Here is an 11,603-nt window from a genome sequence, read left to right on the forward strand (position 1 = left end):
TGGATGGTGGTGATGGTTACACAACGTGAATGTATTTAATGCCACTGAATTGTATATTTAAAAATGGTGAACATGGTAAATTTTATGTGTATTTTACCACAATTAAAAAATGTACCAAACACCCAATTATTTCCTCCCATCAAGCCTTTGCTAGGATACCCTTCCCTCTTCTCCCTTCCCCATGTCCACATATTATCCACTCTCAGGGACTCAACTCCCCTCGTCCAGGAAGCCCTCCTTCACTACCTATAGCATAATCCTGCCGTAACCCACAATGTAACGTAGCACAGTTTCCTCAAGGCTGCCTCTTCCCAGCTCGTCTGTGAGCTCACAGAAGCCAGGACATCTCCTCCTCACCTTGGGTCTCGTCCTGCCCACCCCAGTCGCCTAGCACTATGCATTTACCTTCATGCTGGCCACTGCCAATGTGTTCTTCAGCCGGTACTTCCCATCCTTCTGGGGATACGTGTACAGGAGCACATCGCTCATCTGGGGAGAAGGGAACCCCATCAGACATGTCTTGGCCCCAGAAGGCTGTGCGGCCTTCTGTCCTGTCCTGGAGGATCACTGAGCACTGGGGCAGAGGCATCCCACAGGAGAGCAAAACCACCCTGGGCTAAAACGTGAGCCCCTTTCCCACAATTCCACTCCCAGGGGAACCCTCAAAAGCAATACATGCAGATGCCCACATAAAGTCAAGTACAGGGATGTGCACAGAGGCATTATTTGTAATAGCCAAAGAGTAGAAACAACCCAAACATCTACCAACAGGTGAATGGATCCACAAACTGTGGTGCCTCCATACTGTGGAATACCACACAGCAATCAAAAGGAATGACCCAACGGCACACATGACAACAAGGATGAATCGCAAAACATGCTGAGTGAAAGAAGCCAGACACAGAGGAGCACACACTGCTTGATAATATTCATATGAAATTCCAGAACAGGCGAAACTAATCTGTAGTGATAGAACTCAGGCCAATGGTTGCCTGGGGTGAGGGTGGGGGCAAGTGACTGCTAAGGGGCACAGGAGAACTTTCTGGGGGGCTGGAAACGTTCTACGTCTTGATCCAGGTGGTGGTTACATGACGATATAGATTTGTCAATACACACTGACGTGTACACTTAAGATTGATGCATCTTACTCTGTATAAATTAAGCCTCTATAAAGCATAGTTAAGGAAAGAAGGGAGAGAGGGAAGAAGGCCCCTGAGGATAAGGAGCTGGTGGGTCCTGTCTACTGCTGTACCTCCAGTGACATACAAGCAGGTGCTCATTATCTGCTGAATGAACAACGGAAGCCCTCCAGCCCCATGAGGGTAGACAGGAAGAAATGTGATGAAAGTCTCTTAGAAGAGAGGGTTTCTGTTTGGCTAAAAGATTTACAGTTTGAAAAGATGACACCACACTCTGGGTGGTCTGTGGGCTGTCAATCCTGACCCTGTTCTGTCGCTGCTGTGTGACTATGGACAAGCTGTTTCCCTCTCTGAACCTCAGCTTCCTCACCTGTGAAATTAAGGCCATCCATCTCTGCCCCTACCTCATTACGGAAGCTGAGAGAGAATGGCCCCGAGTGAGCCCTCTATGCGTGGGAGCCAATGTAAAGTAGGGGTGTTATGAAGACTCAGCTGGACATGGAATGTAAGGGTCTGAAACAGGGTGAGAACTCAGGGTTAACATTTCCTCTTCCTGTAGACAGAGTCTGCTGAGGGAACAGAATGGATGAGTTTTCCTGCTACCAGTGCTTCTTGGGTTCCCGACATCCCAGCTAGTGCAGTGCGGAAGACCTGGCTGGGACATTGAGTTGCTGTGTGACCTCAGGTAAACCCTTCTTGCCTCTGGGCCTCACTGTCTCTAACTCAGCAGTTCTCAACCTGTGGGTCGCGACCCCTTTGGGGGTCGAATGACCCTTTCACAGGGATCACTGGGTACTCGTATGTGGGCGTATCTGCATGTGGGCCTGGAGACGGATAGAGGCGCGGTGTCTCGGTTCCTAAGACCATCGAAAATATGTGTTTTCCGATGGTCTTAGGCGACCCCTGTGAAAGGTTGAGAACCGCTGCTCTAACTGGAGTTGGAGTACCAGGGGCCAGCAAATGTTTTTGTAAAGGACTAGATATAAATAATTAAGTCCTTATGGGCCATACGGTCTCTGTTGCAACTATTCAACTCAGCTGTTGTTGCCCCCAAGCAGCTACAGATGATCCATAGATGAATGTGTGAGGCTGTGTCCCAACTGACCTTTAGTAACAAAAACAGGTGGCAGGCTGACCCCTGGATTAGGGGAGACTTCCAAGGCCCTTCCAGCTCTGCTCTTCTAATAATGACAAGAGCTAGTCTCCACTGGACAGTCACTCTGTGCCAGGTGCTAGGCTAGGCGCCTGACAGGAATGATCTCAATTCATGCCTCTAACAATCCCATCAGACAGGCACTATCATTATTACCCCCATTTCACAGAGGGAAAAACTGAGGCACAGGTTGGCTAAACAACCTGCCCGAGGTCACAGAGCTCACAGGTGGCAGAGCCAGGGTGGTAAGTAAATGAGTATGCCTCTAGTGTGTTCAGGCGTGGTGTGTTGGAGGGTGGCCACACAGTTAAGTCCTGGCCCCATTTGGCGACAGTGACCAAACCCCAGCACAGGGCCTCGCTCATGAGCCCACCCTGAGGAATCCACCTGTGTCACTTACCAGAGCAGTCCCAGCCTTTTTGTGGCTGCCCGTTGAGCACCTGCTGCCATGCAATGGCCATTAGCACCCTGAGGTTTCAGGACCAGCTGCCTCCTAATTGCCCGTGGTTCTCCTTTCCTCTCCAAAGCTATGTGTTTTACAGCCCCAGTTTGGAGGAAGGAAGACAAATTCTTGATGGAGTAAGGGGGAATTTCTCACAACGAGGCCCCAGTGGGCAGCTCCACCCAGCGCTCAGGGCAGAGGGGAAGTGGAGGCCAAGGTGGGAACCCCTGTGTGCTGGTGGGCAGATGCCCTGAGTTATTCTGCAGTTAAGCTTATTTTATGAAACTGGCACCTTATGAAGAATACAATGTCTTCCTTCAGTGTGTTTTCTGTGGTGCTCAAGAACCTGTCCGTGTATCCTCCTGCCATCTATCCCTCCGGTGGATGTTATTAACACCTACTCAGTGGAGGACGCTGCGCTGAGACAGAGAGAGGGGGACCTAGGTTCAGACCCTGGGAGGCGTGTGGACTAATAATGCCAAGAAATCAGAGAGACCCAGGCTGTTCATCGTGAGTGAGTGAGTGAGTGAGAGAGGCTATGATGAAGGGCCAGAGGAAGGGCCAACTCAATGCTGGCGGGAGCACGGGGGAAGGAAAGGGAAGTGGGGGAGGGGGAGGAGCAAGGGAGAAGGACGGATGGGGACGAGCATGGCTCTGCGACTGTGCTTGGCATTCAAGGTCCCTGTGAGAGGGACATGGCTGGAGGAGGTGGTCCCATGGGGAACCAAGATGGAGCGCCCTCTGCTCTAGTTCCCCCGTGGTCAAGAGAAGGACACTGTGGCCCTCACAGCCAGTAAGTGTCTGATCTGGGATGTGAATCCAGTCTGTCTGACTCCAAAGCCTGTGCTTCTCATCATCATCCGGGATTCCTCCCTTTTTTGTCCTGGAAAAGAAAGGTCTTGGGGGGACCCAATCATGGGCTCCGACTATCCACAGAGCAGTGGTGGGGCAGAGGGAGCTGACAACTCTGTAGCTCTAGGCAGAGAGGGGACCTGTGTCCCATGGGGCAACTGTCAGAGGGAAGGGAGGAAGCTGGTATCAGTTAAGTGGCTTCGATGGGCCTCATTTAATCCCCAAACTGCCCGGGATTTCCACTGTCCTTGCGGGAAAGCTGAGGCTCAAACATGTCTGGGACTTGTCTAAGGGTTACAGAGGGGACAGGTGTCAGGTCAGGAGCTAACCGGCTCAGCCTGGCTCATTACCACACAGAAGTCCCTAAATTCAAGGGTATGGATTTCTTCTCAATAGAAAACGTTTTCAAATACTTAGACTCTAACATGGAACAAGGGACGGATGGTTTCCCCCACTGGACTCCAAGATCCACAGGGCAAGGGCCATGTCTACACAGCCAGAACACACCCTGGCACACAGAAAGAGGCAGATAAGGAGCTGCAGAATGAACGAATGTCACAGCAGGCAGTGAGCTCCCCATCACTACAGGTATGTAAGCAGAGGTAAAAAAAATCCTACCTAGATAAAGGGATTCAGGCATCTGTGGTGACTATCAGATTCTTCTGAGAACTTAAACCTGAACAATCCATTGCGTGGCTCTTAAATCCCTCTCAAAGATCCCCCTGGAGATCTAATCTTTTCTCTGTAGCCAAATTTCTCCCTTGCACTGCAGCACCAAAGTGAGGGGTTCTCAGTGGGGGTAAGAGATGGCTGATAATAAGGGAGAAGAGGAGAAGGGACTCTGAAGTTGGTTCACTTGTGCTCTATGCAGAGCAGAGGGACCTAGTGAGGTTCAGCCAAGGCCATGGGACACAAGCCATCTAGGCCCAGCAAACCCTGACAGGTAACAGCAGACTCTGCACTTTCCGGCCAGGCTCAGGGTTTCCTTACTCAGTGCCATTGGCTCTCTCTGGAATTCAGCCCTTAGCGGCCCCTCTATGGGCCAGGTCTGTTTGAGGCCTGGGATAGACCCCACTCCTGAGTGGAAGGACCCCTCTCCAGGCAAATGCTGCTTGAGACTCACAGGGGTCCTCCAAACACACCACGCTTCTCACACCTCTATCCTTTGCTTATGCTGTTCCCAATTCTGAAACACATTTCCTTCCTCCACCTGACAAACTCCCATCCTCCCTTCCAGGCTCAACTCAGGCATCATTTTCTCCGGGAAACATGAAACACTCAGCCAGCGTGCAGCAACATTCAATAGATTCCAGCTGCTGCCACTGCTGTTGTCCATCTTCTTTTTATTCCCTGGCTGACACTCCTGGATCCTCCTCTTTGCTTCCATGGCCCATGAGATTCTGTCCATGGCATTCTCATAACTCGATATTTACAACATGTGCTGAAGGTAGAACATGTGACTTTCACCTCTTGGTTTCTAGTGCCCAGCACATAGGAGGTGCTCAGTAAATGTCCGAAATAGAGAGTTTTCTTAGACACTTACTCAGAGCCCATTTACTATTACTTTGCACACAATTCTAACCAAGCCATCACTGAGAGTAACAAGAAATAACAGCTAAAAGTGAAGGAGCAGAGAGAAAAGTTACACCCAGCAGACAGAAGAACTTAAAGGCAAAACAACTCAGGGGTCGTAGGACTGGGGCAAAGAGCTACTTGTAGTTCAATGGCCACTGAGGTGGATGTTACTACCCCATAGGCTGGACATCCCCTTGCATTCCAGCTATGGCTGTGAACCATCAAAAATGCTACATTATATTCTGTCTTGTGCACAGTGAAGAAAGTGCTGGACTGGGGACACAGCCCTGGTTCCCTCCAGGCCTCTGCCACCAACCTTCTGGGAGATCTGGCCAAGTCAGCTCTTCCTTCTGGATCCATTTTCTCATGTGTTAGATAAGGCGGTTGAACAGTCTATTCCTAGTTTTAGGATGTTTAAGATGAGGACGTAGGTAATTAAATTTTGGCACCACTCCATTCAAAAATCATTGAAATAATAAATGAGAAATGGGCTGTGGTTTCCAAAGGTTGCGCTCTCAGCTTTCTGGAAAGCTCAGCTCCACAGAGTGATCCTCATCCTACAGGTTCGGCTCTGCTCTGGTCTCCCCGCCTCCCTTCCAGTTTCCTTGAATGCTGGTCCTAGAAAATTTCACAGAACTTAACAGTCCTGGAGCTTGGTGTGGGGGCCAGACACTTACCAGGAACAGGTGCCGTGGGCGTCTGTTTTTCCCCGTTACTTTCATCAGTGTCCCTTCCTTCAGAAACTCCTGTGGGGAGAGAAGCAGACCTTGATGATCAGGCTGATGCTCCCTACTCTCCTAGAGGAGGGTGGGGGTTGGCCCTTGAGTGGGAAACTTAAGTTACGATGCTTCCCAGAGGACCAGAAAGCAGCTCGTGGGGGAATCCCCAGCTTAAGAGAGATGCTCTGTGCATGTAACAGCAGTTCTGGAGACAGGTATCTCAGCCTTTCAGGAGTGTTCCACTTTGAATTACACCAAGCCCCAGACACTGTTCTGGCCACAGAGTGGTCCAAACAATGACTCTATCTCTGATTTGCTGCCATGGGAGTTCATTCAGAACAGAGCCTCTGAAGGTTTGCTGAAACAGCTGAAGACCTGTGAACAGGTGTTACATCCCCCTTAAATTCTGGAGGATACAAACAGATGCTTAATAAATATTTACTGAAATGATGACCCAGGCCAAAACACTAAGTGTGATTTTATAGACGCTCAGGCCAATGAGATCCCTGCTAATTTTGAGTAAATTCTCCTGAGCACGCTCTCTCATTTCTTTGTCCTTCATGAACTGTATCAGGTAATGAACACATTTTTGACTATTTTTGAGCTGAGTTTTATGTTTTCCATCTGGAGGCTTAAAAGTGGGCAAATTTGTCTCTTGGAAAATGTTATTTTTAAGATGCTTTGTTGGGGCTCTTGAGAGATGGTTTTCCTGATTTCCCAGCAATGCTGGACGAAACTAAAAATACTTGGTGTCTCTTTTTCTCAGAGGTGAAGAGAACCACAGCAAATGCTGAACCCAAATGGCACTGTTTCTTTAAAGGCCCTGAGAGTGGAAAACCCCAGAGGAGGCCCTGTGAACCTGGCCCTGCCCTCCCTCCTCCTCGGGTAAACAGCACCTGCAGCCAGGCCTGTCTGGGGCCAGCCCAGCTAAACAATGGGGCTTATCAGAGCCTCACCCGCCTGTTGCCAGGACGCCCTCTGCCCCTGCCCACAGTGGCGGTGGCACTCACCCTTCCTGGCTGGAGGAGATCCCCTTGGCCCCGAACGCTGTGCTCGATGTGGACCAGCTTCTGCAGGTTTTCCTGTGGGTGGGAGTAGGGCGACAGGGAGATGGTCAGGGCCCCTTCAAGGGGTCTTATCTCCTCTTAAATGGGTGGCATTGCTTCCGCTTCAGAGAGGGAAAATGGAGCCCAGAAAGACCTTGCCCGAAGTCTGACCTCCTGTCAGGGGCAGGTCTACAGGGTGCCAAGGATGTGGATTGCCCATAATCAGGCTAGTCCTTCTGGGCCTGGGGTCTGCACTGCCATCTTTCTGCATGCCATGAAGATGGTCTCTTGGCCTTGCTGTGCTGTCTGATACCTGTTTGTCTCCAGGCCACTGCTCCTCTTCTAAGCCCATGTCCCCCATAAGGTCTGCAGCATCCAGACTTTAGTAACCCAGAGATGACGGATGCCCAAGGCTGGACTGTCTCTCTGGGCTTACTGCCCAGAGTGTGGTCTCTGAGGAACAGTAACCAAGAAAATGCACCACTTGGGGAGAAAAATGGGTCTGTGTTCCTTGAAGAAAAGTTAAGTGTGCCTGAGAATTCCTTGATGGTCCCTCACTGGGTTATCCACAATATGTAAAGTGACACGCCTCCCTCCCCTCTGCACAGCACCCTGTAATACTAGAAATAACAAGCACCTAACCCAAGGGGCAGGTGCCCCTTGAATCTTACAGTGGGTCAGGTTCTAAAGTCAACTAATCAGATGAAAACTGTGTGTAGAGAAATCACCTTGAAATGACCTTTACACTGTCCATATTTTTGGGCATAAAATCCTACACATTGGAAATGTATAATAGTTGTTCCATTTCCATTTATGATACAGAAAGCTGCCAGAGCACAATGCCCCCACCATAACAGGGAGACAAAGCCAGAAAATCTACAAAATCGTAACCCTTCTTATGCCTATTGGAGAGTTGAGGTCACAAGGCAACCAACTGAATGAAATCCCAAAGACTGACAAGCCCCTCCACAGAGATACGAGACATACGAATGGTCATGCCTTTGGTAACACACAGGAGGAAGTGGTGGTCAGCATAAAGGAGGGTAAGAAGAAAGCATCTAAAATGTTAATGGATTCTTAAAGGTCAGACATGGGCTGGTGGGACAGTTTAGAATAACAGGGAGTCCCAGACACAAGGAATATCTACAGTCACTTGCAAGCTCTTTTTCAGAAGTTTCCACCAAGTGCTCCCACCAAGTGCTCCCAAGAAAGACGAGGGCAGGGCAGGGGCCAGGAAGAACCTCTGTCCTTGGTGGTGAAGCAAATGCTGTCTGCCCCAAGGAAAGCTGGGTGTAACCCGCTGGGACCAGGATTGTGCACCGATACAAAGCAGAAGCCTGTCCAAGACCCACCAGAGATACAAGGCAGAGTTTGGCTGCCATGCAGGAGGAAGGGCAGAAACGCTGAGAGAACCTTGCTCACAGGCCCTGCTTAAGTCTGAGGCTTGCCTGGCGAGCTAGGACTTATGAGCCTGGCACTGAGTGATGGGAAATAGTAGTCTGCCTCTGAGAAGGGCAAGAGCATGGAGAGAGATCCCTTCTGTGGGGCAAGGACAGCTAAAAGCTGAGGATGGAGCAGGAATGTAACAACCCTGTGGTACTTCAGGCCCCACAAACAGCTCCAAGTAACAAGAGCCCTCTTCTAGAGGAGAAGGAAGTCTGTGGGGCTCTGAAGGTGACAATGGTGACAACAAAACCCAAACCCAGTTCAACCACTAACTGTATTGACCCAACTCCCACCCCAACATGAACAGCATGACAAAAAAATTTAAAAAAAGAGGCACACTCACTTCTGGGGATAGATACTATTTCCCTCAGTCTCTATAGTTATTCTTCACGTAATGTCTGGTATTCAATCAAAAATTATGAGAAACACAGAAAAAGCAAGAAGAGCCCCAGCTCATTTTCAAGAAATAAAGCATTTAACAAAATCAGAATGGGAGGTGACACAGAGGTGGGAACCATGAGACAGGGACTTTAGATTAACTATGATTAATATGTTGAAGGAGCTAGTACAAAAGGTGGGGAGTGTATACGAACAGACGGAGAACTTCAGCAGAGATGAAAACGATACAAGAGCAAATGGAAATGTTAAAAACAAAAAAACATGATATAACAAATGAAGAATTCCTTTGACAGGCTTAGCAGCAAACTGAACACAGCTGAGGAAAGAATCAGTGAACTTGGAGATAGGTAAGCAGAGATTAACCAAACTGAAACACAAAGGAAAAAAAGGGCGGAGAACAAATCATCCAAGAGAATTGTCTCAAATTAACGAATTGACAACAAACCACAGATCCAGGAAGCTTGACAATCACAAGATAATTATCACCCAAGCCCCTAAAACCACACATCATAATCGAAAAGTCAAATGTAAAGAGAAGATCTTCAAGACAGCCAGAAAAAAGAGACATTACATAAGAAAGATAATCATATACAGCATATCCCTTATCAGAAACTATGTCGGCCATAAGACAGTGGAGTGGCATCTTTAAGGTACTGGAAGGAAAAACTGGTCAACCCAGATTTCTGTACCCAGGAAAAATATCTTTCAAGAATTATGGTAAATTGGCCTATTAAGTAAGTGGACGATGGATGGTGGGAGCCAGATTTCTCACTGTTGGAGTGGAAATTTATGGATAACCACTGGGATGATCCATGTGGTAAAAATTAGAGTTGGAGACATCAGTAAGAATTCATATTTAGCTTAATATATAGAGAGATGGTTATGTACAGAAATGTGTATATGTATATGTGTATATGTATATGTATATACATGGGTTGACCTTTGAACAACACAGGTCTGAATTGCACGGGTCCACTCACACACAGGTTTTGTTTTTTTTAATTGACTGCAGTTCAATTGATCCACATAGTTTAAAGCCAAGTTGTTCAAGGGTGAACTCCAAGACTGTGAATCTGCATATGTGGAAGGCATGACTGTAGTTATATATGGATTTTCGATTGAACAGGCGGTCAGAGTCCCTAACCCCTGTGTTGTTAAAGAGTTAATTGGATATATATATATATATATATCTTTGCTCTGTTAGCTAAGATTACCTAAAAGAAATGCTAACCTAGTAGCAATGAGCACACCTAGTGCCCAGATCTTGTTTTCTAATACCATTAAACGATTAAAGAAACCAGGGTTCCTTGGAGAAATGTATGATTCTTAGACTAGGGCAGGAAATATACTAGATGAGCCTGGAGCGTCTTATAGTGCCAGAAAGTAAGGAAGTACTAAATAAAAATAAACAAACAAAAAAAACACTCAAACCTATATGCCTGGGGGCATACGAAAGGGATATAAGAACCAACTGAAAGGGCTCCCAATAGCCAATACTGGAACAATTTGAGAAATAAAATAAAGCAGTATGAGATTATAACCCAAAGCATACAGTAAATATCTATGAGTCTTTACTGACATAAATGATTTATTTATTTATAATGATTACAATACGAAATGAGGGAAAAGAGAAAAATCTCTCATGCAGAAGAATTCCAAATAATTTAGGTAGATACGCTGCCTTCAAGGAGAGTTAACGTGACTTCCCATTCCTTAAATGTGGTCTGTACAGAGTGATTTTCTTCTGAAGAGTATGGACAAAGGGTGTGTGTGTGTGTGTGTGTGTGTGTGTGTGTGTGTGTGTGTGCGTGCGTGCGCGCGCATATAACTTTACTGTGGAGAAACCGGACAAACACTAACTCAGCCAGATGATCAAGGTCAACATCAACAGTCATAAAGCATGTTGCTAGTATATACCTTTCAAATGATGTTATGAAAGTGGTACTTTATTTCTATGATCTTCTTCCCCTGAAATCACAAACCCAGTCTAATCATGAGGAAAATATCAGACAAATTCCAATAGAGGGACATCCTACAATATACCTGACTATAGTATTCCTCAAAAGTGACAAGATCATTAAAAACAAGGAAAAGTCTGAGAAACTGTCACAGTCAAGAGGAACGTAAGGGGATATGACAACTAAATGAAATATGATATCCTGGATGGGAACCTGGAACAAGACATTAGGCAAAAAGTAAGGAAATCTGAAAGAACCTTTACTGAAAGAGTCTTTAGTCAGTAATATGGTATCAATATTGGTTCTTTAATGCAACAAATGTACCATACTAATATGTTAATAAGAGAAACTGTACAGGGGATACATAAGAACTCTCTGTATTACCTTCTCGATTTTTCCTGTAAATCTGAAATTGTTCTAAAAAATAAAGTCTATTCAGAAAGTAGGATGGTGGTTGCCAGGGGCGAGGGGAGGGGAGAACGGAGAGTTAGTGTTTAAGAGGGACAGAGTTTCCTTTGGAGACAGTTAAAAAGTTCTGGAGCTAGATGGTAATGATGGTTGCACAGCAATATGAACATACTTAATGCCACTGAACTGTGTGCTTAAAAATGGTCAACATACTACATTTTTTTGTTATGGCTAGTTTACCTCAGTAAAAGATTTTAAAAAAATAAAGTTTATTTTTAAAAATAAAGGTGAAAATGGTAGAGTCCAGCCTTGCACGTGTCCTCACTCTCTTCTGCAGCAAGATATTTTACTTCTATGCTGTGAAGACAGCAATCAACGGCCAATTTGATTTCAAGTCTCAAAAGCCTGACCTTGCAACCAGATGTTTTTTCTCCTAAGGATTTTCCTGAGATTGATCTAGTACCAG

General features: G+C 46.7%; 1 protein-coding gene across 2 annotated transcripts in view; it reads right to left on the reverse strand.

The window, feature by feature from the left end:
- The window catches only part of FGD5 (FYVE, RhoGEF and PH domain containing 5), a 126,882-nt gene that overhangs the window by 15,545 nt on the left and 99,734 nt on the right, over positions 1–11,603 (reverse strand). For both annotated transcript variants that reach the window (XM_019646052.1, XM_019646051.1), the window contains exons 11-13: positions 6,891–6,962; positions 5,839–5,907; positions 406–489 (exon numbers count right to left, since the gene is read on the reverse strand). In XM_019646052.1, the coding sequence (XP_019501597.1) occupies positions 406–489; positions 5,839–5,907; positions 6,891–6,962 (225 nt within the window). The remainder of the gene's footprint in view (positions 1–405; positions 490–5,838; positions 5,908–6,890; positions 6,963–11,603) is intronic.

Source organism: Hipposideros armiger, unplaced genomic scaffold (assembly GCF_001890085.2).
Source record: "Hipposideros armiger isolate ML-2016 unplaced genomic scaffold, ASM189008v1 scaffold_96, whole genome shotgun sequence".
Classification (NCBI taxonomy): Eukaryota; Metazoa; Chordata; class Mammalia; order Chiroptera; family Hipposideridae; genus Hipposideros; species Hipposideros armiger.